At 33.5% G+C, this 21,210-nt stretch overlaps 3 protein-coding genes across 6 annotated transcripts; all 3 read left to right on the top strand.

The window, feature by feature from the left end:
* The first annotated feature begins 747 nt into the window (after positions 1–747).
* Positions 748–7,006, top strand: LOC121260579 (probable rhamnogalacturonate lyase B). The gene is made up of 15 exons (XM_041162522.1): positions 748–932; positions 1,311–1,432; positions 1,595–1,657; positions 1,985–2,104; positions 2,279–2,398; positions 3,058–3,199; positions 3,367–3,543; positions 4,365–4,520; positions 4,624–4,730; positions 4,824–4,914; positions 5,225–5,366; positions 5,478–5,634; positions 5,745–5,861; positions 6,279–6,408; positions 6,506–7,006. Exons 1-15 carry the CDS (start codon positions 888–890, stop codon positions 6,812–6,814), a joined length of 1,998 nt encoding a protein of 665 aa, XP_041018456.1. The 5' UTR covers positions 748–887; the 3' UTR covers positions 6,815–7,006.
* Positions 7,007–8,207: 1,201 nt separating this feature from the next.
* On the top strand, positions 8,208–13,741 carry LOC121259642 (probable rhamnogalacturonate lyase B). Of its 2 annotated transcripts, XM_041161292.1 has the most exons (15): positions 8,270–8,701; positions 8,860–8,981; positions 9,370–9,429; positions 9,585–9,707; positions 9,802–9,921; positions 10,033–10,174; positions 10,349–10,519; positions 10,638–10,793; positions 10,903–11,009; positions 11,185–11,275; positions 11,720–11,861; positions 11,936–12,092; positions 12,658–12,774; positions 12,864–12,990; positions 13,257–13,741. In XM_041161292.1, exons 1-15 carry the CDS (start codon positions 8,495–8,497, stop codon positions 13,497–13,499), a joined length of 2,085 nt encoding a protein of 694 aa, XP_041017226.1. In that variant the 5' UTR covers positions 8,270–8,494; the 3' UTR covers positions 13,500–13,741. The 2 variants fall into 2 exon arrangements, with proteins under 2 accessions (XP_041017227.1, XP_041017226.1); XM_041161293.1 differs by lacking the exon at positions 11,720–11,861 and having other exon boundaries at positions 8,208–8,701; positions 11,911–12,092.
* Positions 13,742–17,266: 3,525 nt separating this feature from the next.
* On the top strand, positions 17,267–20,345 carry LOC121259643 (transcription initiation factor IIA subunit 2). Of its 3 annotated transcripts, none has more exons than XM_041161294.1 (4): positions 17,267–17,427; positions 17,626–17,774; positions 17,887–17,937; positions 20,011–20,345. In XM_041161294.1, exons 2-4 carry the CDS (start codon positions 17,646–17,648, stop codon positions 20,149–20,151), a joined length of 321 nt encoding a protein of 106 aa, XP_041017228.1. In that variant the 5' UTR covers positions 17,267–17,427; positions 17,626–17,645; the 3' UTR covers positions 20,152–20,345. The 3 variants fall into 3 exon arrangements, with proteins under 3 accessions (XP_041017228.1, XP_041017230.1, XP_041017229.1); XM_041161296.1 differs by having other exon boundaries at positions 20,065–20,345; XM_041161295.1 differs by having other exon boundaries at positions 17,346–17,519.
* The last annotated feature ends 865 nt before the right edge of the window (positions 20,346–21,210 follow it).

The following is a 21,210-nucleotide window of genomic DNA, read 5'->3' on the forward strand; positions in this document are numbered from 1 at the left end:
TGATAAGTTAGAAACTCATATCTACTTTTACAAATTGTAACTTGATAATTTGGCGTATGAATCAATCTAAGTCAATTTGTAAGTTTACTTTAGCAAAAAAAAATTTCATTAAAACATTTCTCAAGTGGACAATGATCAGCCCATGCATCATACACCTCCCTAATATAGATATTCGTTTTCTAGGAAACAACGAGCAAATCAGTAATATTGCATGCTTTATTATAAATTTTGAAGCAGTCTTAAATGACAATCTTACGCGTAACCTCCTGATTGAAATGGCGGCCCATCCAACGTCTTCCGTTGCTTTCAAGTTTTAAAGCCTCTTCCACTAACGACTCCATGACGTGGCAAACAACGATCGGAGGGAGTTTGATCTAGGCCAGGTCATAATTCAGCTTTCTAAATTTAAAGGAAGTTTATGAAAGAAACATGCCCATATATATCACTCATTATTAATCTACATGTTTTTTCATATCGCGCGATTGTGGTTTGACACTTTGGCTACTTGTACGTAGCGACTCTTGTACGTCTAATTTATCTAATGCACCAGACAGTGGTGTCGACTAAGTAAAGAGATTATGTAAAGAAAAGGCTGGAGATGAATGCTTTATCTTTAGTTCAAGGAAAGTTATCCCAACATGTTCTTATAAGCCCCTTTAACTTCAACTTTTTTTTTCTGCACATCATAGCCGAAAGGTAAGATTTAAACAGAATTTTTCTTCACAAAATCATAGTGGGTACTTGCGAGCAAAATACTCTTTTTGTTAATGCCATTCCTTATATTTCTCAGAAATCATTGGCTCCTAGCTCTCACACTGGAATATTGACATCTTCCTTGTGCTTAAGAAGTTCCAAAGGCTAGCAAGAGGTTATAAGGGGTCACCAAAATGCAGTCGCCTCTAGGAGTGCAATTACATTATGGAGATCATCATGTAACTCCTATTTCTTCCCTTTTGATTTCTCTTCATAGTAGCATATTGCTTGTTAATTTCTTTTTTCCCAAACAAGCCTCTCGTCTATTTTAAATATTTACTATTTTATTACTCATTTAGAATCAACAAACATGATGGTGTGGACCGTGGTGCGCGCTACTTTATATAAAAAAATAAAAAATAAAAAAATAAAAATATTATCCTTTTTGAGCTTTGTATTTTATTTGAATTTCAAATTTTATATAAATGTCTTCTATCTAAAACATAATTGAAAAAAAAAACTATAAAAATAGTTGTGTATGTATCATTACTCTCTACAGATATAAACACCATCACGTTATGTTTTTAGGCTCCTTTCAACTTCTTGCTCATGTGCAGGTAGTACTGGATAATGGCATACTCCAAGTTACATTGTCCAATCCGCAGGGATTTGTAACTAGGATTCGATACAATGACATCGACAACTTGCTTGAAGTCCTTAACGAGGAATCTAATAGAGGGTATTACGTACTACAACGTTGATATATAGGAGATCACTTACAAAATAATGACTCAAGAAAATTTGTTTCTTCCTCTGATGTTGGATTATGAACTTTGAAGTATTAGCTGAAACTTGGTCTAGAAACTTACCCTATTTTGGAAATGGAATGTTGAATGTTCAGGTACTGGGACCTTGTTTGGAGCTCACCAGCAGGAAGTACTGGAACAACTGGTATATTTGATTTGTATGTTCTAATTCATCCCTTTGTCTTGTTATCTCTCTCTCATTCCCTTCAGCTACAAAATTATAGAAAAATGATATTTACAGTCGTAAAATACGTAAATATCACACAATTTTTTTTAAAAAAAATAAATAAATATGAAATCCACATTAAAAAAAAAAATCAACTTTTTAATAATAAATTATAATTTTTTTCAAAACGATTTCACAATACCTAAGTACTCTGACTGTGCATAAAATTACTCAAAATTATATCATTTATAAGCCATTTTTCTTTATTCATGGTGCATATATTTATATTATTTACTAGTTACAGCTACCACATATGCAGAATCGAAGGAACGAGGTTCGAGGTTATCGTCGAAAATGAGGAACAGGTTGAGATCTCTTTCACAAGGACGTGGGATCCTTCCATGGAGGGCAAACTCGTCCCATTAAATATAGACAAAAGGTCCATGCATCTTTGTTTCAAATAAACAAATGTTATAACCTGTCTGTTTCAAGTTTCAATCATATTCATCTTTTTTTTAGGCGAAAAAAAAAAAAACAAATATTCATTTAATTATACTATTGAAGGTGAAACTGATATTTAAATATTTGTCGTGCCGGCCAATTCATCAACTAGGTTTATAATGCTTCGTGGTTCATCGGGATTTTACTCTTATGCCATTTACGAGCACTTAGAGGAATGGCCTGCTTTCAACCTCGACGAAACCAGGATTGCTTTCAAGCTCAGAAAGGACAAGTAGATCACAAACTCCTTTTCCTCTCTCTAGTTGTTGTCATATTCATAATGCCTTATTAATAATTTATTCTAATAATTTTACATTTGGGCTGATTTGTATAATAAGATAAGATGAGTTGAATAAAATATTATTATTTTTTTAAAATTTAAAAGAATTAAATTGTTTATTATATATTGTATGGAAATTTAAAAAAATTATAATGATGAGATGAGATAAGTTGAGAGTGTTTCACTATCTAAATGGAGCCTTAAAAAAGGATTGGGAATCTGATAGCTAGCCTAGTACTCCTCCTATTTGGCACTAAATATATATTTCAAATATACTTATTGACTAAAAATAATAATTCTCGAGATTATCTTTAAAAAAAATACATCCCCAATCCCTATAACTTATTTTTTACAAATAAAAATGACTATTATCTATTAAGGGAAAAGAATAACCAATTAAACTATAGCAATGATGTCTACAAAACATATTTTATAATATATTTTCTAATACATGTTTTAAAATGAGGGTATTTTTATAAAGTGATATTATTTTTATAAAATATTTTATTAAATTACTATTTATTTTAAAACATGATTATGTAATGTGTCGTAAAAAGTTACGTGTGTTTATCATTCTTCATTAAACTAATGCAAGGTTTTAAATTTGATAGGTTCCATTATATGGCAATGGCCAACAACAGGCAAAGATTCATGCCCCTCCCAGATGACCGATTGCCCAAGAGAGGTCAGACCCTGGCCTACCCAGAGGCAGTCCTACTTGTTAACCCAGTGGAGCCCGAACTCAAGGGAGAGGTACTTTTTCTTTTTCTTTTTGGGTGGTATTGTTTGTTGTTTGTTCACTCTCAACAACCCTCTACATTCATCATTTGTTTACACAACACCTTACACCATTCAGTAGAATGGCACACGACTATCACATCAAAAAGAGAGTTTAATTGGGTGTTTGGTTTGGTTGATAGGTGGATGACAAGTACCAATACTCGAGTAATAACGAAAACATTCGGGTTCATGGGTGGATCTCCACCAATACTGACCCGCCTATGGGATTCTGGCAAATTACACCCAGCAACGAGTTCCGATCTGGTGGTCCACTCAAGCAGAACCTGACCTCACATGTGGGCCCCACCACGCTCGCTGTAAGCTCTCTTTCTTCTTTAACTTAAGGCAGTGATGCCTCGATGGTATAATAGATTCGTCCCGTTTAAATTTAGAAATGAGATAAGATAGTTTATAAATAATAGTGAAATTTATGAACTAAAATTTATGAATAGTAGTAAAATGAGTGATCCAAACCAGCTCTTAGACCTCGTTTAGATAGTGAAAGTCATCTTATCTTATCATTACAATTTTTTTAAATTTTTATACAAAATATAATAAATAATTTAATTTCTTCAAATCTTAAAATAATAATAATATTTTATTTAAATTTCAACTTCTATCTAAAAAAATCTCACATCTCACTATCCAAACTGCACCTTAATACCGCCTATAAAAAAAATTATATTCTCAAATTGGTATTTAGATTCTAGAACACATCCATTAAAATATTTATATGATATAATTTAATTTATAACATAAATTTTAACTCTTTAGCATATAAATACAAATATTTATGACCATGTTGTTCTTAGATATTATAATAAGAAATATTGCTATTGTTATTTTAAATTTTGTCATTTCAATCACATATGTTTGGTAGCGTATGGTGTCTGGTCTTACACCTAAGCGCATAAATGTCTGCATAGTTCGTCGAGTGCAAGCATTCATATATGTTTACTCTTCATTCTCTCGTGACTTCTTCCAAAATTCATTTAAAAATTTATTAAAAGACTTGTCTACTCAACATATAAAACATATTACTATATACATGTGTCATTTTGAAAGTTCTAACCGGAGTAGTATTATTCGTAAGGTTTTTGACTATATTATTATTCTTAATTTAAAATATTGTTGCTAGATGTTTCTAAGTGCACATTACTCCGGAGAGGATCTGGTGCCAAAATTTGGAGCCGGCGAACGATGGAAAAAGGTTTTCGGTCCGGTTTTTATGTACGTTAACTCTGCATACGTTGGAGACGACCCACTTCAGCTATGGGAGGATGCCAAAACGCAGGTTTAATTCAATTACCACGGCATTAATTTCTATTTAAAATAAATATTTTAACAACCTTTTGATGATCTGAACGATCAAACGCGAATACAAATCGACGTTATAGATGATGATTGAAGTTCAAAGTTGGCCATATACCTTCCCTGTTTCCGAGGATTTTCCCAAGTCCGACCAACGGGGTAACGTTAGCGGTCGGCTTCTTGTCCGAGACAGGTAGGAGGCCAGCTTGCTGCTTTACTTGGCTTTCAACTTCAATATTGAATATCGATCGTTAATGTAACTACATTAATAATATTGTGTACGTAGTTACCTAAGCAGTGACTATATATCTGCAACTGGCGCTTATGTGGGCTTGGCGCCTCCTGGAGACGCTGGATCTTGGCAAAGAGAGTGCAAGGTGATTACATGGTTTATGAGTGTTTCATCTCATCTCATCTCATCATTATAATTTTTTAAATTTTTACATAAAATATAATAAACAATTCAATTTTTTCAAATCACAAAATAATAATAATATTAAAAAATAATATTCTAACAATATTTTTTTTAACTTTCATCTTTTATCTAAAACCATCTCATCTGTCTCTGAATCCAAACCGACACTTATTTTTCTAAATCATGAGTACGAGGTTTGGGGCTTGTAAACTACCCATAAACCAATGCCTAATTTGCTCGATCTAATTAATTGTTAACTCCACATTATACAGGACTATCAATTTTGGACCAACGCAGACGAGGAAGGCTATTTTTTCATCAACGATATACGCATTGGGGACTATAATCTTTATGCATGGATCCCGGGGTATATCGGGGACTACAAATACGATGTTGTTGTTAGCATAACCGCAGGTACAATTTCTTCCTCAGTTTCGACTGTATTGACCATTTCTTCATTCTGGTCATCCAATAGAAAAAACGAACGGTAATGGTACTTTAAGTGATATGCAATATAAAATGCAGGTTGTGAAATTGAGATGGGCGATCTTGTTTATAAGCCTCCCAGAGATGGCCCTACACTGTGGGAAATAGGCATACCTGATCGTTCTGCCGCAGAGTTCTATGTTCCCGATCCTAATCCCAAGTACATCAATAAACTCTATGTCAATCATCCTGACAGGTTGATCCATTTTTCTTTCTCCTGTATATTGCTTTGATTAACATGATTTCAATCTAGGACCAGTGGTTAATCAGGTAATTTGAAGCCATATGATCATATTTAATTGGCAGGTTTAGGCAGTATGGCTTGTGGGAAAGATATGCAGAATTGTATCCTGATAATGACTTGGTTTTCACTATTGGTGTCAACGACTACACTAAAGATTGGTTCTATGCTCAGGTTACCAGGTGCAGTACTTTTGTCTTTCGTTCTTCAAGTGCTTGATCAGGCTTTCACTGAATTTTTTATTTACCCATGAACTTCCTGAGTTTACTTTGGATTATTTTCCTTTTTAGTTTTCAGCAAACAAAGAGAAACCGTCTTTTTTTTTCCTGCTGTTGGGGGAGAAAAACACTTTGTGATACTGAAAAAAAATAATGCTAGATACAGTACGAGGATGTACAAGTCTCGCACACTGCCTTTAAAAAGAAGTGAGATCTACTATTAAAAAGTTAATTTTTTTTATGTGAATCTCAAATTTATCTATTTTTTTCAAAAGAAAGACTTGTACAGTACACACCCTAAGACTGCAAATATCATTTCTCCACTTAAAAGTCTCAAAGTAAGATAATTAAGCACTTTGTGCTATATTCATTGCATCTCAGGAAGAAGAAAGACAGTAATACATATCAAGGAACTACGTGGCAAATTAAATTTACTCTTGACAATTTGGATCCCAATGGTAACTATAAGCTGCGGCTGGCACTGGCTTCTTCCACTCTCTCTGAACTGCAGGTATATATAAAACATTTACTACTATTTGTTAAAACACCTTTTTGTGAACTTAGGTGCATATAGATTTTCATTATTCTACATGAATTTGTATTCGAAGGTTCGGGTGAACGATCCAAAGGCAAATCCTCCTCTGTTTTCAAGTGGATTGATAGGAAGGGACAACTCAATTGCTAGACATGGAATACACGGGCTGTATTGGCTTTACAATGTGGACGTACCAGGTGGTCGGCTTGTCCAAGGGGATAATACCATTTTTTTGACACAACCAAGAAGCTCCAGCCCTTTCCAAGGGATTATGTATGATTATATCCGTTTAGAGGGCCCCCCATCTTCTACTTCCCAGAAACAAGTAATGAGTTCCTTGCACAGTTTACAAATTAGCAAGACTGTTCAATATTTTGCATAGATTTGGTGCATGCGATCGATGCTACACCCGCAGTTTCTGAGTTAAATTTGTTGTTGAAAAGAAGACATTCATAGCATTAAGTATAACGAGGCAGTTTTTGAGCAACTGGGTTTGTAGCTGAGTTTGAAATTAACCTCGTTTTGTTTAAGTCACCACTTATTTCAAGAGCTTAATCTAATGGAACTTATTATATTTTTAGCACAAATATTGCACCCAACTGACACATATTAAGACCTACTTTTGACTTATGATCAATATAATCGAGACAGAGATCAAGTTGAATACCAACTTCTTATTCATGGAGAATCACTTTTTGAAGACCACGTCAGAGAAAGTCTTTATAAATCCACTGTCTATTATGCATGTGACATGGATGATCATGCTGTCACATGGGCGTTGGCACCGATTGAAATGTTCAAAATCTTGTTTTCTGTAAACAGATTCGAGCCTTTTTGAAAAGGGACTAAATATTTGCCTGATTACAGCTTAACAGCAAATAAAATCAATTCTTGACCATGATTGTAGCCTCTCCATTACTCCTACCGTTTGTTTTCTATTTTTGTATTAATGTACAGCTCAAACACAATTACAATCTGTAAAAATCAAAGCCTTTTAATTAAGGGCCTTACAATTCCATCGCTAAAGCCTTGGCTTAAGAAAGGGCGTTGCTAGTTTCAGTCTCAAGATTTGCAAGTTTTGAGTACTTCTTTTTAAAAAAAATAGAGTCCATTATTAAAAAAGAAATTTTTTTAATGTTACATATAGTCATGGAATGCGTAAGCGTCGTGCAGCAGCCGCTTTGAAAAAGAGTGAAGTTCACTATTAAAAAATTATTATTTTTTCATATGGGTCTCATATTTACTTATTTTTTTCAAAGTGATTGCACAGCGCTTGCGCACTCACGACTGTAACTATTATTTCTCTTACTAAATATTTATGATTTAACATTTATTCCTCCAATCTTTATTCTTTTTAATATTAAAATGCACCAACATTTACTGTTACATTTATAAAGATTGAGCTCTCATTTATTTCTGTTTGGGATCAGTTACATACATCAAGATCCCCTCAAGTTGGCAAGAATCTGACGATATCTTTCCCTCTATGATCATCTCCAAACATTTTTTTTTTCAAATATATATGTCAAATGAGCATTAATCTCATCGGAGACGGCAATTAGAAATGCATAACTCGACACCAGTATCCTTTCTCACACTCTTTTCCATGAATAAATGAGAAAATATAGCACGCAAGCTCCTTGCAAACCTCGATCACTCAAGCCAAGTTCTAGGAAAAATTTGCCCCTGAACGGAGTTTTTCCTTATTCTTGATATATTTCTCAACTCATTCTTTTACTATTTTAATCCTTTGACCTTTGTAGATTATAGCTGTGGACTTCTAGCTAAAATCGAATCATCTGATCCTTCCTCTTCTTATTCCTCCTTATGATCTTCTCTTTATTTATTTTTTCTCGTATTTTATCGAGACGCACGATCATCCCGTGCATAGCACCGTCCCATGCACCAAAAACCGGTGGCGACAAAGAAAAGATAAATGATTATACGAAACAAACAAAACGAATGCTTTGTCTCTAGTTCAAGGAAACTCGATCGGCCTGAAAGATCCTTATCAGCCTTCACATGTCTACAGCCTCAGATTGGAGTGTCAAAAAGTTAAAGGATGTGCAGTCTTTACTTCTCAGAATCCTCATGGATTTGGCATTTGGCTTTCAGCAATATTATGCTTTGTGTTCTACTGAAACTCTCAACACAAACACAAGTACCAAATTCAAATTTTCATCCTCCTGTAGAAGTTCCCGGAGATATTAAGGCAAACCTCATGAGCATGTCATTCCCAGGGGTGCAATTACATATCAAAGATCAACATGTAAAGCAGTTTGGTTTTTCCTTTTCTTTTCTTTTTTCTTTTTCTTTTTTTTTTTTTTTTTTTTGGGCATGAGCTAGTACATGGAAAATGCATATAGAGGTAAGTACTTTTAAGTGCAGCACGCCATTGGGATGTTGATGAGAAAATAATTTGTGCAGGTGGTGATGGACAACGGCATACTGCAGGTCACCATCTCAAATCCAGAAGGAATGGTCACGGGAATTGAGTATAATGGCATTGACAATTTGCTCGAAATTCTTAACGAGGAATCTAACAGAGGGTACAATGTCGTCTAAGCTCTTCAATTTCTCTCTGTTTTCTTTTCCACAGAAATATCTCCTATTTGTAGGAGAGCTCTGCTCTGATATGCCCCAGATTTTACTTCCTCGTGTGTGTGTGTGTGTATATATTTTGTAAAGATAAAAGAGAATAAACCAGATGTTAAATGTGCTTTAAAGAAATCTATATGTTTTTTTAGAGGATTTTATATATGATATTTGCTATACATCAGCCACTATTCATCCTCACACCCCACCCCACCCCTGATAACTTTAATGTGTAACAATCAAGTTGTATGGGGACCAATAAAACATGGCTGCCACCTAGAGATGCAATTCCTAACTAAATAGCAGAAGCTGATTTTTCTTCTTTATTAATTAACTATGTAGATACTGGGACCTTGTGTGGAATGTTGCCGGAAGTACGGGAACGAAGGGCATATTTGACAGGTATGTTACCTACAACTTCCTACTTAGGAACATGTTCTTGTCCACTATTATAATTGCAATTAATTCTGACTTTCTTTGTAAGATTTACATGTTGTTTGGGAATAAATTTTAAGGTAGTATGAAACCTGTGGATGAACCGGCCGATTTCTTTGCAGGATGGAAGGGACCAGTTTGAAGGTAATAGTGGAAAACGAAGAACAAGTAGAGCTCTCATTTACCAGAATGTGGGATCCCTCCATAGATCAGGGGAAGCTCATTCCCTTGAATATAGACAAAAGGTACATGCTTGTTCAAATTGATGTTGTTTTATTGACATTTCATTGGAGTCGGTCTCTTTCGGTTTTGTTTTTGTTTTGTTCTTTTCTTTGGTAGGTACATAATGCTTCGTGGTTCCTCGGGCTTCTACTCCTATGCCATTTATGAGCACTTAGAGGAATGGCCTGCTTTCAACATTGATAATACCAGAATAGCATTCAAGCTTAGGGAAGACATGTAAATAAATCTTGACCCTGTCTTCTTTATTGAATTTCAGATTGCTTGCAGTATTTCAGGATAAACAAGGCTTGAAAGTGGATAAACAGGATGTGTTTTGAATTCATATAGGTTTCGTTACATGGCTATAGCAGACAACAGGCAAAGATTCATGCCCTTGCCTGAAGACCGCCTAGCTGACAGAGGCCAGGCCCTGGCCTACCCAGAGGCAGTCCTACTTGTTAATCCCGTGGAGCCAGATTTCAAAGGAGAGGTGTTGCCATCTACTAATCCTGTTGTCGATAAAAATAAATAAATAAATTCTTAAAACCCTTTCATTTGCTCTGAAATAATGAATGACAATCTTTACCACCCTATTTTTTTTTTTTTTTCCTTGCCTAACAAGTTGTATTGCGTTTTGATTTGATGGGTTACTACTCATGTAAAGGTGGACGACAAGTACCAATACTCTTGTGAGAACAAAGACAACAGGGTTCACGGGTGGATATCCAACAATCCAAGCATGGGATTCTGGCAAATCACGGCCAGCGATGAGTTCCGATCCGGTGGACCCCTCAAACAATGCCTTACCTCCCACGTCGGTCCCACCACCCTTGCTGTAAGTAATATAAATATTAAATACTACCAGAGAAAAACTTGGTTTACACAGAGAGAGGAAAGGATGTGATTAAGGTCTTTTAACAGCGTTAACTTTAATTAAAACGGCACAATCTCAGATATTTCACAGCGTACACTATTCAGGAGAGGATCTGGTACTGAAATTTGGACCTAACGAGCCGTGGAAGAAGGTTTTTGGCCCCGTTTTTATTTATCTTAATTCTCTGACTGATGGAGATGACCCGCTTTTGCTCTGGGAGGATGCCAAGCAACAGGTCTTTTTACATCCCAATTGAACTGCAATTCTTGTCAGTAAAAAATGTAATAATTCTACAATCTTAATCTTAAACAATTATTTAATTAGAACAGTCCCTTTTTTTTCAGATGATCTATGAAGTTCAAACATGGCCCTATAGTTTTCCAGCTTCAGAGGATTTTCAATCAGCAGATCAACGGGGTAGTGTTTGCGGCAGACTCCTAATCCAAGACAGGTATTATAAGAGGTTAAATGAGTAAAATCATATATTTTTAAGTAATGTGTATGAGTGTGACTTATGTCTAAAAATTTTCCAGATATTATATATCTGGCCCCTTTTTTCATCTTTCTTTACTGTTTCTCATCTGAATTTAGTTAAGGTTTTAGAAATTTGAACTTTTGTTGTCTAGGTATATTAGTGAAGAGAACGTGCCAGGAAATGGTGCTTTTGTTGGATTGGCACTCCCCGGGAATGTTGGGTCCTGGCAAAGAGAATGCAAGGTAATTTCAAATCATTGGAGCTACATAAGATGTCATGAGTGCATATATATATATAGTCATATAAGTTTACATGAAATATTTTGATTGGTTTGTCATTTAAGCAATTTACATTAGGCTGCTTTGGATAATGAGATGAGATAGTTTTAGATGAGTTGAATAAAATATTATTATAATATTATTTTTTAATATTATTATTATTTAAAGATTTGAAAAAATTAAATTGTTTATTATATTTTGTATGAAAATTTGAAAAAATTATAATGATGATATGAGATAGGTTAAGAGTGTTTCTGTATTCAAACGATGCCTATAAGCCGCTTATTCTATATTACATTAACGGGTATGATTCCGAATAGCAAATTGAGAACGAACATCTCATTTTTGCCATAAACAATTGGGTAACTACAAAGGTTGCAACCTTATAGACATGTTATTTCTAATCAGGGTTACCAATTTTGGACCAGAGCTGATGAGGATGGGTATTTCTCTATTAACAATATACGCACTGGGGACTACAATCTTTATGCATGGGTTCCCGGCGTCATTGGCGATTACCAATACAATGTTGTCATTACCATAAACTCAGGTCTTATGTCCAAACCTTTCCCTATTCCTCATGTTTTATTATCTTGTAGTGTATTTCAATAGCACATGAAGCAGGTTGTGAGATTGATGTGAGCGATGTTGTATATGAGCCTCCAAGAGACGGGCCAACATTGTGGGAAATAGGCATCCCAGATCGCTCCGCAGCTGAATTCTATGTCCCCGATCCTGATCCAAAGTTGATCAATAAACTTTATGTCAACCATCCTGATAGGTAAAAATGCTTTGCTTAGATGCTATTTTTGCAATCGTTACAAAAAAAATTGGATCTTTAATGCAGGGTATGTTATGTTTAAGTCTTGTTATTTACACGTGAATATATAAACACGTTTATGCCACTCATTGTAAAACGCATAATATTTAAAGTAATGTTACATGCAGTCGTAGAGTATGCAATTGTCGCGCAATTCTTTTGAAAAAAATAGTGGGTCCACTATTAAAAACTATATTTACTTACTTTTTCAAAATGATTGCACGGCGCTTGCGTATTCCACAAATACAAATATCATTTCTCTAATATTTAAGAAAAATATAAATATAAATATTTTTTATGCTAGTTGATATAGAAGATTTTCACATCAGTGTTGTGTTAGATGTATGAATTGCAATTATATATATTTTTGTATTTTGTTAATTAAATTGTTAAAATTTTATTTCTATAATGTATCAGTGCCAACTGCCATATATCCTGCTCAAGAACTTTTAAGGCCCATAAATTTAATTACGAAATAATGGGTTAATCATTTTATTTTTTTAATCTTTTATCTATTAATTGACAGATTTAGGCAATATGGATTATGGGAAAGATATTCAGAACTGTATCCTGATGGAGACTTGGTATACACAATTGGGACATGCGACTATGGAAAAGATTGGTTCTTTGCTCAAGTGACCAGGTTCCCTTTTTTCCCCCAATATCAAGAGATTAAATTAATAACTATTTTGGTTTGCATGAACAAAAAATAATTTTATTTTCGCAATGCAGGAAGACAGTTAATAACACATATGAAGGAACTACTTGGCAAATTAGGTTCAAACTCGACGTGGCCGATGAGAGTGGAACCTGTAAATTACGATTAGCTCTTGCAACTGCACATGCTTCCGAGTTGCAAGTATGTAATTTCATTATTCTATTCTCCCAAACATAATAATTAAAATATTTATATGATATAATTTAATTTGAAAAATACATTCTAAAATTTAAATCTTATAAATCAAATCTTATCATTTAAGTGACGTGGATAGTGTGTTCTAAACACTGACTTGATAATAGAATAACTCTATTCGATAACCACATTTTTCAAATAGATTAATTAGCCTAATTATTTAACTAATTGAGTTTTTTTTTTTTTTTTTTTGTGTTGGTAATCTTAAAAAGGTTAGGATTAATGATCCGAAGGCAGATCCTCCTCTATTTTCCAGTGGAGTTATTGGGAAGGACAATACCATTGCGAGGCATGGGATTCATGGACTTTATCGGCTGTACAATGTCGATGTACCAGGCACTCAGCTACTTGAAGGAGATAATACTATTTTTCTTACACAAACTCAAGGCACTACCCCTTTCCAGGGAGTCATGTATGACTACATTCGTTTAGAAGGTCCCGAGAAAATAATCTAACTTCACCAATATGCATACATAGCAGATGGTATTACTGCTTTCTATTCATTTTGGCTGCGAAACTGAAGAGACCAAGTTTTAAAGAAATCACTTATGAATTAGTAACATTTGTATGCCATCCAACTTTATTTGTAGATATTTTGTTTAGCGAGGTTTAAAGTGTAAAAATATAATTATAAAAACGGCTCTTTAAAGTATAGTCATTTCGTGTAATATGTGAAATTATAAAATTATTTTTATTACAAAATATATTTTAACTTGTCATATCAATTCACTTTATAAATTTTATTTTTATTTAAATTTATACAAAATTAGTCTTTGGTGACTTTTAAATGTACATCTCAATAAAGTGAATAGGGGTGTTAGAATTATTAATGGATTATATAAAAGTAATTTTATAGACTGATATAACTTTATTTGATTTATTAGATTTATTTTATAATAAAATTAATTTTATAATCTGACAAAACACATCAAATTATATCAATTTGTAATATTATTTTATGTAATCTTTTTGTGGCTATAGTATTTTACTAAAAACAACTGAGATTACATGTTTGCGCAACTATCTATATTTATATGCCAAATAGACCGTCTCAAACGAAGTCTCTAGAAGCATTCTTATTAAGAGTATTGACATTAGTTTCATTAAATTTATTTCTAAAATTTGATGATAAATACATATTTTTCATAAATCCAAAACTCCTTTAGCCATAACTCCACATTAGATTAACCATTAGATTAGTCAAAATAATAACATAATATTATTATTTTAATAATAATATTTTTAATTTATTTTTTTATATCTTACAACTACACTAACTATATATTAATTAATAATTTAATTTGATACTTAAATTATTGTTCCCAACTTAAATATATTGTGGTTCAAAATTGGAAAATAATAATTTAAGTAAATACAATAATGGTTATAGAGTGTGAATAATGAGTCATCAAATTTAAAGATAAATTGGAATACAATGTAGTTCAAAGTTTTAGATTTTAGTATTTGGTGAATATAATGCAGTGATTTTAAACATAACTTCATCAAATTTTAAAGATTATGCCAATGCTTAGTCATTGGCTTTATCAAAAACTTAACCAAATGTAAAATATAACTTATTTCTTCCAAACAGAACTGAATTGGATTAGTTAAAAGATAAATTGAAAATTTTGAACTACAGTAAAACATTATTTTTCTTTATATTTGAAGTATTACTGTTCACAACCAAATGTGTTTTTTATTCCGGTTTAATCCCACAACCGTCTTTTTTATTTTTCGTGTGCATGTACCAATACAAGTAAGCAAGTACTTGGCATATAGTGATGGAATGAGTAATAGATTATGAGGCCACAAAAGTATGATGTGGATAATTAGGTTGAGAAAAAAACAGTTGGGAAATAATAATTTAATTATCAAATTAAATTATTAATGTACATATGGTTAGTGTGATTACAAAATATGAAAAAAATATTATTAAAAAAATGATATTATATTCTTATTTTGATAAATCTAATGACTAATCCAATGTAGAACTATGAAGGGTAGAGGCGAGTAGATGCCGTATGCACTGAATATAACTGGCGGGTGTGAAGGTCACAAAAGAATGCGTCTCTCCTCCTACCGAGTGGAAAGACTCACGACCGAGATGAAAGACTCATATCGTCTTTTCTAGTTATTGCTCACGATGTTGTTTAGGTTGGTCTTTTAAGTTGGTCGTTTAGACTAGTCACTCAATCAACCGCCTAGAGCCTTGTCGCCATGTATTCTCGCCTTCTGGTCGCGCCTTCTAGTTGCGAGTCTTCTCACTCACCGAGAGGTAAGTTTTCTGGCCTTTAGGCAAGATAAATCTCTTTATGCCCACAGGACAAGGCTCATTGCCCAAATATCATCGACTCTCTTCAGATCTCGTTGCCTCTCATCAGTCTGAATTCGTAGTCTCTTTTTTTGTACCAAAATGCTCTCATTTTGTACTAAATCTTTTCATTCTTTCAAATAAAATAAATAAATAAAAATATATAAAAATAAAATAAAATAAAATCAATAGTATTGAAAGGAAAATAACATTTTTTATAAATAAAAGACTAATAAAAATTATATAGAAATAACCCTTATTAGTTATAACTAGCAAAATTTTGAATTTATGAAAAAAATGTGTTTTACATCAAATTTTAAAAATGATATATGGTAATGTCAATCCTCTCCATCTCCCTAAAGTTGTTGTGCCCAGATTTTATCCTTAAACCTATCGAGGCTTGAACTTTTTTGTCTTGTTCCTCTTCTCTTTCTTACATTTGCTCATCAAAATATAATTAAAATGGGCCTGACTAAAAAAAAAAAATCTATCAGATCAGCCCAGAGATCCGTAAAATGATACGACCCAATCCACCTCTTTTTTCACAATTACACAAGGTCTACGAGCAATTTTCATGTTCTGAAACAAAATACTAGGGCTTTTATGATGGGCGGAAGCAATTTGACCAAACAGAATAAGATTGTTAAAAGATGGTAATCACGTAGTATCAAGAATGTTAACATCAAAGAGTTAGTAAACAATGTAGTATTAAGAAAGGATTAATAATATCCTCATAACATTGTGTTTTGAAATGAGAGTATTTTTATTAAGTGATATTATTTTTATAAAGTATTTTACAAAAATATCTCTTATTTTAAAATATAATTATGTAAAATATTGTACGTCTATATATATTTTTTTAAGAAAATTGTAATTTGCATCCTTACCGTTATCAGTTATCATGTGCAACGAATAATTGATAACTGCCTACGATTAGGGTTTTAATCGAGCTCGAGCTTGAGCCCAAACTCGAAGTTTTTATTTATTATTTATTCAAATTCGACTCGCTAAGCTAAATTTTTTACTCGAGCTCGAAAATAAAATTTCTAATATTTAATTTTTATAACTAACAAATAGAACCTCTATTCAATTGTAAGATTTTAAAAATTTATAAATAATTAAGATCTACTTCTACCTAGTTGATATTTATCCATAATAAAAATATATTATATGTTTGCATAAATTATTAATACATACACATAATATGATAACATATATTGATTTTATATATGGTTCACACATACTAGTATATGAAATTATTAAATCTTATCGACTAATTATTGTATAAATTATAAAATATATCTATGAAGTATATTCAATATATAGACAAAAGTAATTAGCTTATATATTATATATTTAATTATAAAAGTGTTATGTTTATATTATTAGCTAATACATATATATAGGTGTATCTATATATTTATCAATATATGAATGAACTTTAATCAAGTCGAACTAACGAGTCAACTAGAACATAAACGAGTGGGCCTTAACAAACCTTAGTCGAGTCGAATTTTGTTAGGTATGTGTCATTTACTAATCAAGCGGGTATCTACTTTTATGAGTGAGTTTTTCTTTTTTTTTTTTCATGAGTCGAGTTCGACTCGAATTTAATCGGGCGAGTATCGAACGGGCTATTGAACAGACTGGTTCAGGCCTTATTTACTTTCACAAAACTTTTCATCTCATCTCATATAATTATTACAACTTTCTCAAATTCTCATACAAAATAAAATAAAAAATTTAATTTTTTCAAATTTTAAAATAAAAATAAATTATAATATTATTTTATTTAATTTTTAATTTTTATCTAAACTTGCAAAACCAAACGAGGGTTAAGAGTCCTCCTACCATTAACGTGAGAAGTGAAGAACTAAAAAGAAAAAAAGCTTGTGGGTAAACTCGACATTTCAGCTTTCCAGATCAGTCGCGGCTATATATACCCCTCAGCTACAAAAGCTAGGGTATAAAAAGCCCCAAATCACTCCGCCATAAATTCTTCGAGAGCAAACGTTAAACAAGACAAGGCTCAGACCAAAAGCTCCTCTACATTCTAGCCAACCGATCCTCTCGTAACCTTCGATTTCTCCGCCATTTCTATAATTTCTTTCGTTTCATGGTTTCTTTTATTGTTAATCTCTCTCTAGTCTCTACATCCTGCTAGGTTTTGTCCACGATCCATACTATATGTTTTCGTTTTCGTTTTCGATTGCATATGCTTCGATTTCTTTAGGTGTCTAAATTCTCAATTCACGTGTGTAAATGTTCAGATCTCGTGTGGTGACGGATAATGGCCACGTTCGAACTTTACCGGAGGTCGACGATCGGGATGTGCCTGACCGAGACTTTGGACGAGATGGTTCAGAACGGCACTCTCAGTCCTGAACTGGCAATTCAGGTTCTTGTCCAGTTCGACAAGGTACGGTTAGGCCCGGTTTGTCTTTTGTTACTGTTTCTGACTTTTAGATTTCAGTATTGGGGGGAGGCGTTTGCTCTTAATTGATGATTTTTTAATGCATTATCATGTCTAGTCTATGACTGAAGCTTTGGAAGCTCAAGTGAAAAGTAAGGTCAACATTAAGGTAAGTTTTTTATTTTAGTTTTCTTTCTTTTTAATGTTCTTTTACCCCTTTTATCTGAATCAAAGCTTGTTTTATTGCTTTCTTGTTTTTTATTAAGGTTAAGAGGAGTGAGTTAAATAGTTTGCAATTTTCTAGTTATTGATTTTCAGAGTTACGTGCTCTTTTTAGTGGAAATTTGACGTTTTTCATGCTAAATGATGAGAAATCACATCGTTGACGCTTTGAGATTAAGAAACCATATTTATTGCAGATATTGAGTGGTAAAGGAGTAGAAGTATGAAAGTTCATTGCGGTCTTATATGGTATCTGCATAATTACCATTGTTTTCCGTTAAGTCTTCTAAGTTTTATGTCACTAACCCATCCAGCGCAACCTAGTGGTCAGAGGACGGGTTTGGGATGAGCTGTAAACTCAGACATCCTGAATTTTTTTAATTCTACACTAGGAGTTCCCTTGGATAACCTAATACGAGGTTCTGACGGGTAAGGTTGTGTATCTGAGTTTAGTCCTGAATCCTCAAGGGTGGGTCTAAAAGACCTTGCCTTAGTGAGGTTCCACGTTATCAAAAATGTTTCTATGCTACTTGTAAAATAAATAAAATATGATTTATGTTGTACCCTGAATTTGCCCAAAATTATGGACACAATTTTGTAGAAGAAACGTATCACTGCTTTCTTACTGGACTGATCCTTATTATTTAAAAAGACTTGGTCTATTGCTGTAATGTTAATATCATGGAAGAAGAAGGAACCTTGGGCTTCGCTTGTCAGTGGGGCAAACTGTACTTATGGTGATCAAAGCTAAATGTAGTGGCTGGCTTTCTTCTTGACATCCTCATAATTTCGATTGATTAATTTGTTAGATTACCATAGATGCACGTCACATGTCCCTGAGTAGGAAGTGATAGTTGGCATGCATTGTAAGTTCTTCTATATATGACCTTTATAACTTCGTTTTCTTTTGCCAGGAGTTTACTATTGTGTGTCGGTTTCTATTTCATGCATCACCACTCTATTTGTCAGCTAATTTGGAACGTAATTTGAAAGCCATTCGACCCAGGCAATAATGCTGTCTTGAAACTACCTCAGGGAATATATCATCTTTTGATGATTTATTTTAGTTTAAGAAAATGGAAGTGCTTGGAATATTCATCTCCAGATAACCTTTAAATGCATCATCAATTCAATTTTGGAGCTGTTGCCAGACAGGTTCAAAGAATACTTGCTCTTCCACAAATGAAATGGAAAATTTCAAGTTTATTTCCTCAAACCTCAAAACTACAAATCCTGATCACTAATTAAACAAAGAAAAGGCTTTTAAGTGGTCAAAGTGAAGTAGAATTGAGGGAAGAGGCGGTCTGCAAGCTAGGCTAAGAATAAGAAATTAATTAAATGGATGAAATCCTGTTGAAGTTCTTTGCTGTAAGAATATCATGGTGACTACCTCCAATACTCATCTTTATAGGAAGAATGTATGATGAGAGAACAGTGCAGTCTTCTTTCAATGGTTCTCTTGTAAATGGGCATTGCTTCTTTTTTTACTAATATTTCTACTATTTCACCTATAAAAAAAATAATATTTCTACTATTTATGTTCATATGATATAGGAGCAATGGATGCTATCATATTTCATGCTTAAAATGGTAGCACTGAGTGTACCCCATAGAAGGGTATAATGAGTAATGAATATTTCTGGGGATTAGAAGTTTCATTTTGAATTTGCATATATTCACAACCATATGCCCACGCGCGCGCGCACACACACACACACACACACACACACACACAAAGCAGTATTGGCACTCAGTTGAGATTTGAGACGGAATAATTCATTCTATACTAACCCTGGCAAGTTTCTTGTTTTATGAAAAACAAGTCGAGGTAATTAGACTTCTTAATCTGTGCACTGTGTTAAAATTTCATTGGTTCTTCAGCTGACAGGTCAAACGCATTATAGCAATTTTTCCTTTCATTTTTTTCTACTTAATACATTTCAATGAACTATATCAGCATTTTGATATGATATATGGACGTTTCTGAATTCTGATCTCTGTTTCCGCGCGTCTGCTACAGGGGCATCTGCACACTTACAGATTTTGTGACAACGTTTGGACCTTCATCTTACAGGGTGCCACGTTTAAGAGTGAGGAATGCCAGGAGAATGTTGGCCAGGTGAAAATTGTGGCGTGTGATTCAAGGCTGCTCACGCAATGAGATGCCCGGGGTCAGTTGCCTGTTTAATAAGGAGAATTTTACTGTCCCTTGGTTGGAAGTAGAGGGAAATGGTGGGAGCTGGTCTGATTACCTGCAGTAACTTTGTAACTGTAAGACATTGAACGTAAATTGTAAAGCTACCACGCTCCATGATTATAATTTTTCGATGTTACATGTATTATGGTTCCAGTTCATTCGATGATTCGGCTTTCTTCATCTTCTTTTATTTTCTGGTTAAGTAACATAATTTATTTATTTACCAAGAAAGTAAAAAGCCTGAAGGCTGCAGCAAACGTGGATATACCATGGACAGCAAGAGCTTCTTCGAGACACAATACAAGCGGACGGTCCAAAACTCCACGAAGTTTCTTATCCTCTATTCCAGCGAGAAGACGCCATCAGTGTATTTGGATTGAAAAACGAAGCGCCGAGAGACTGCAGTGTATCTGGAGACCGGATAGGAACCGGAAACGAAGAGAGACGAAATGAATGGGGGCGAAGATCCTACATAATTTCCTCGGGATTGAATGTGGTAAGAAGCTAACTAAAGTGACCATGGAGCTTGGAGGAGATTATTGTGCTGTTTAGTGATAAAGAGAGAATCTTTTCATTTAAAAAAAAAATATTTTTTTTTTCACATTTCGATATTTATTAAAGGAAAATGGTATCTATACTTACAATTTTATTGTATATAACCAACCATACAAGCATGTGAAAATTTTAAAATTTAAAATTCGAATTAAAAAAAATGATAAACAGAGTTAATTAAATTAAGACTGACTTAGCTGCTGCAAATTCTAGAGACCTCAACATCAACACATCTGCTACTATAAGAAAACTTAATTGGGAATGTCCTCCATAAAGATTTTGCAAGATTAATTGGGATGTGGCTGATGACTTAAAATTGTATAAAATAGGAATAGGGGTGGCTGGTAGAGATGACCAATGGAACTTTTTGGCAACAATGACGAAGAAGCATACTTCCATCCCAGACCCTCTAATAGCAGAAGCAATAGTTGTTCTTTAAGTCATTTTTTACCTTAAACTGGGTATGTCGAA

This window comes from Juglans microcarpa x Juglans regia, chromosome 4D, assembly GCF_004785595.1.
Source record: "Juglans microcarpa x Juglans regia isolate MS1-56 chromosome 4D, Jm3101_v1.0, whole genome shotgun sequence".
Lineage (NCBI taxonomy): Eukaryota > Viridiplantae > Streptophyta > Magnoliopsida > Fagales > Juglandaceae > Juglans > Juglans microcarpa x Juglans regia.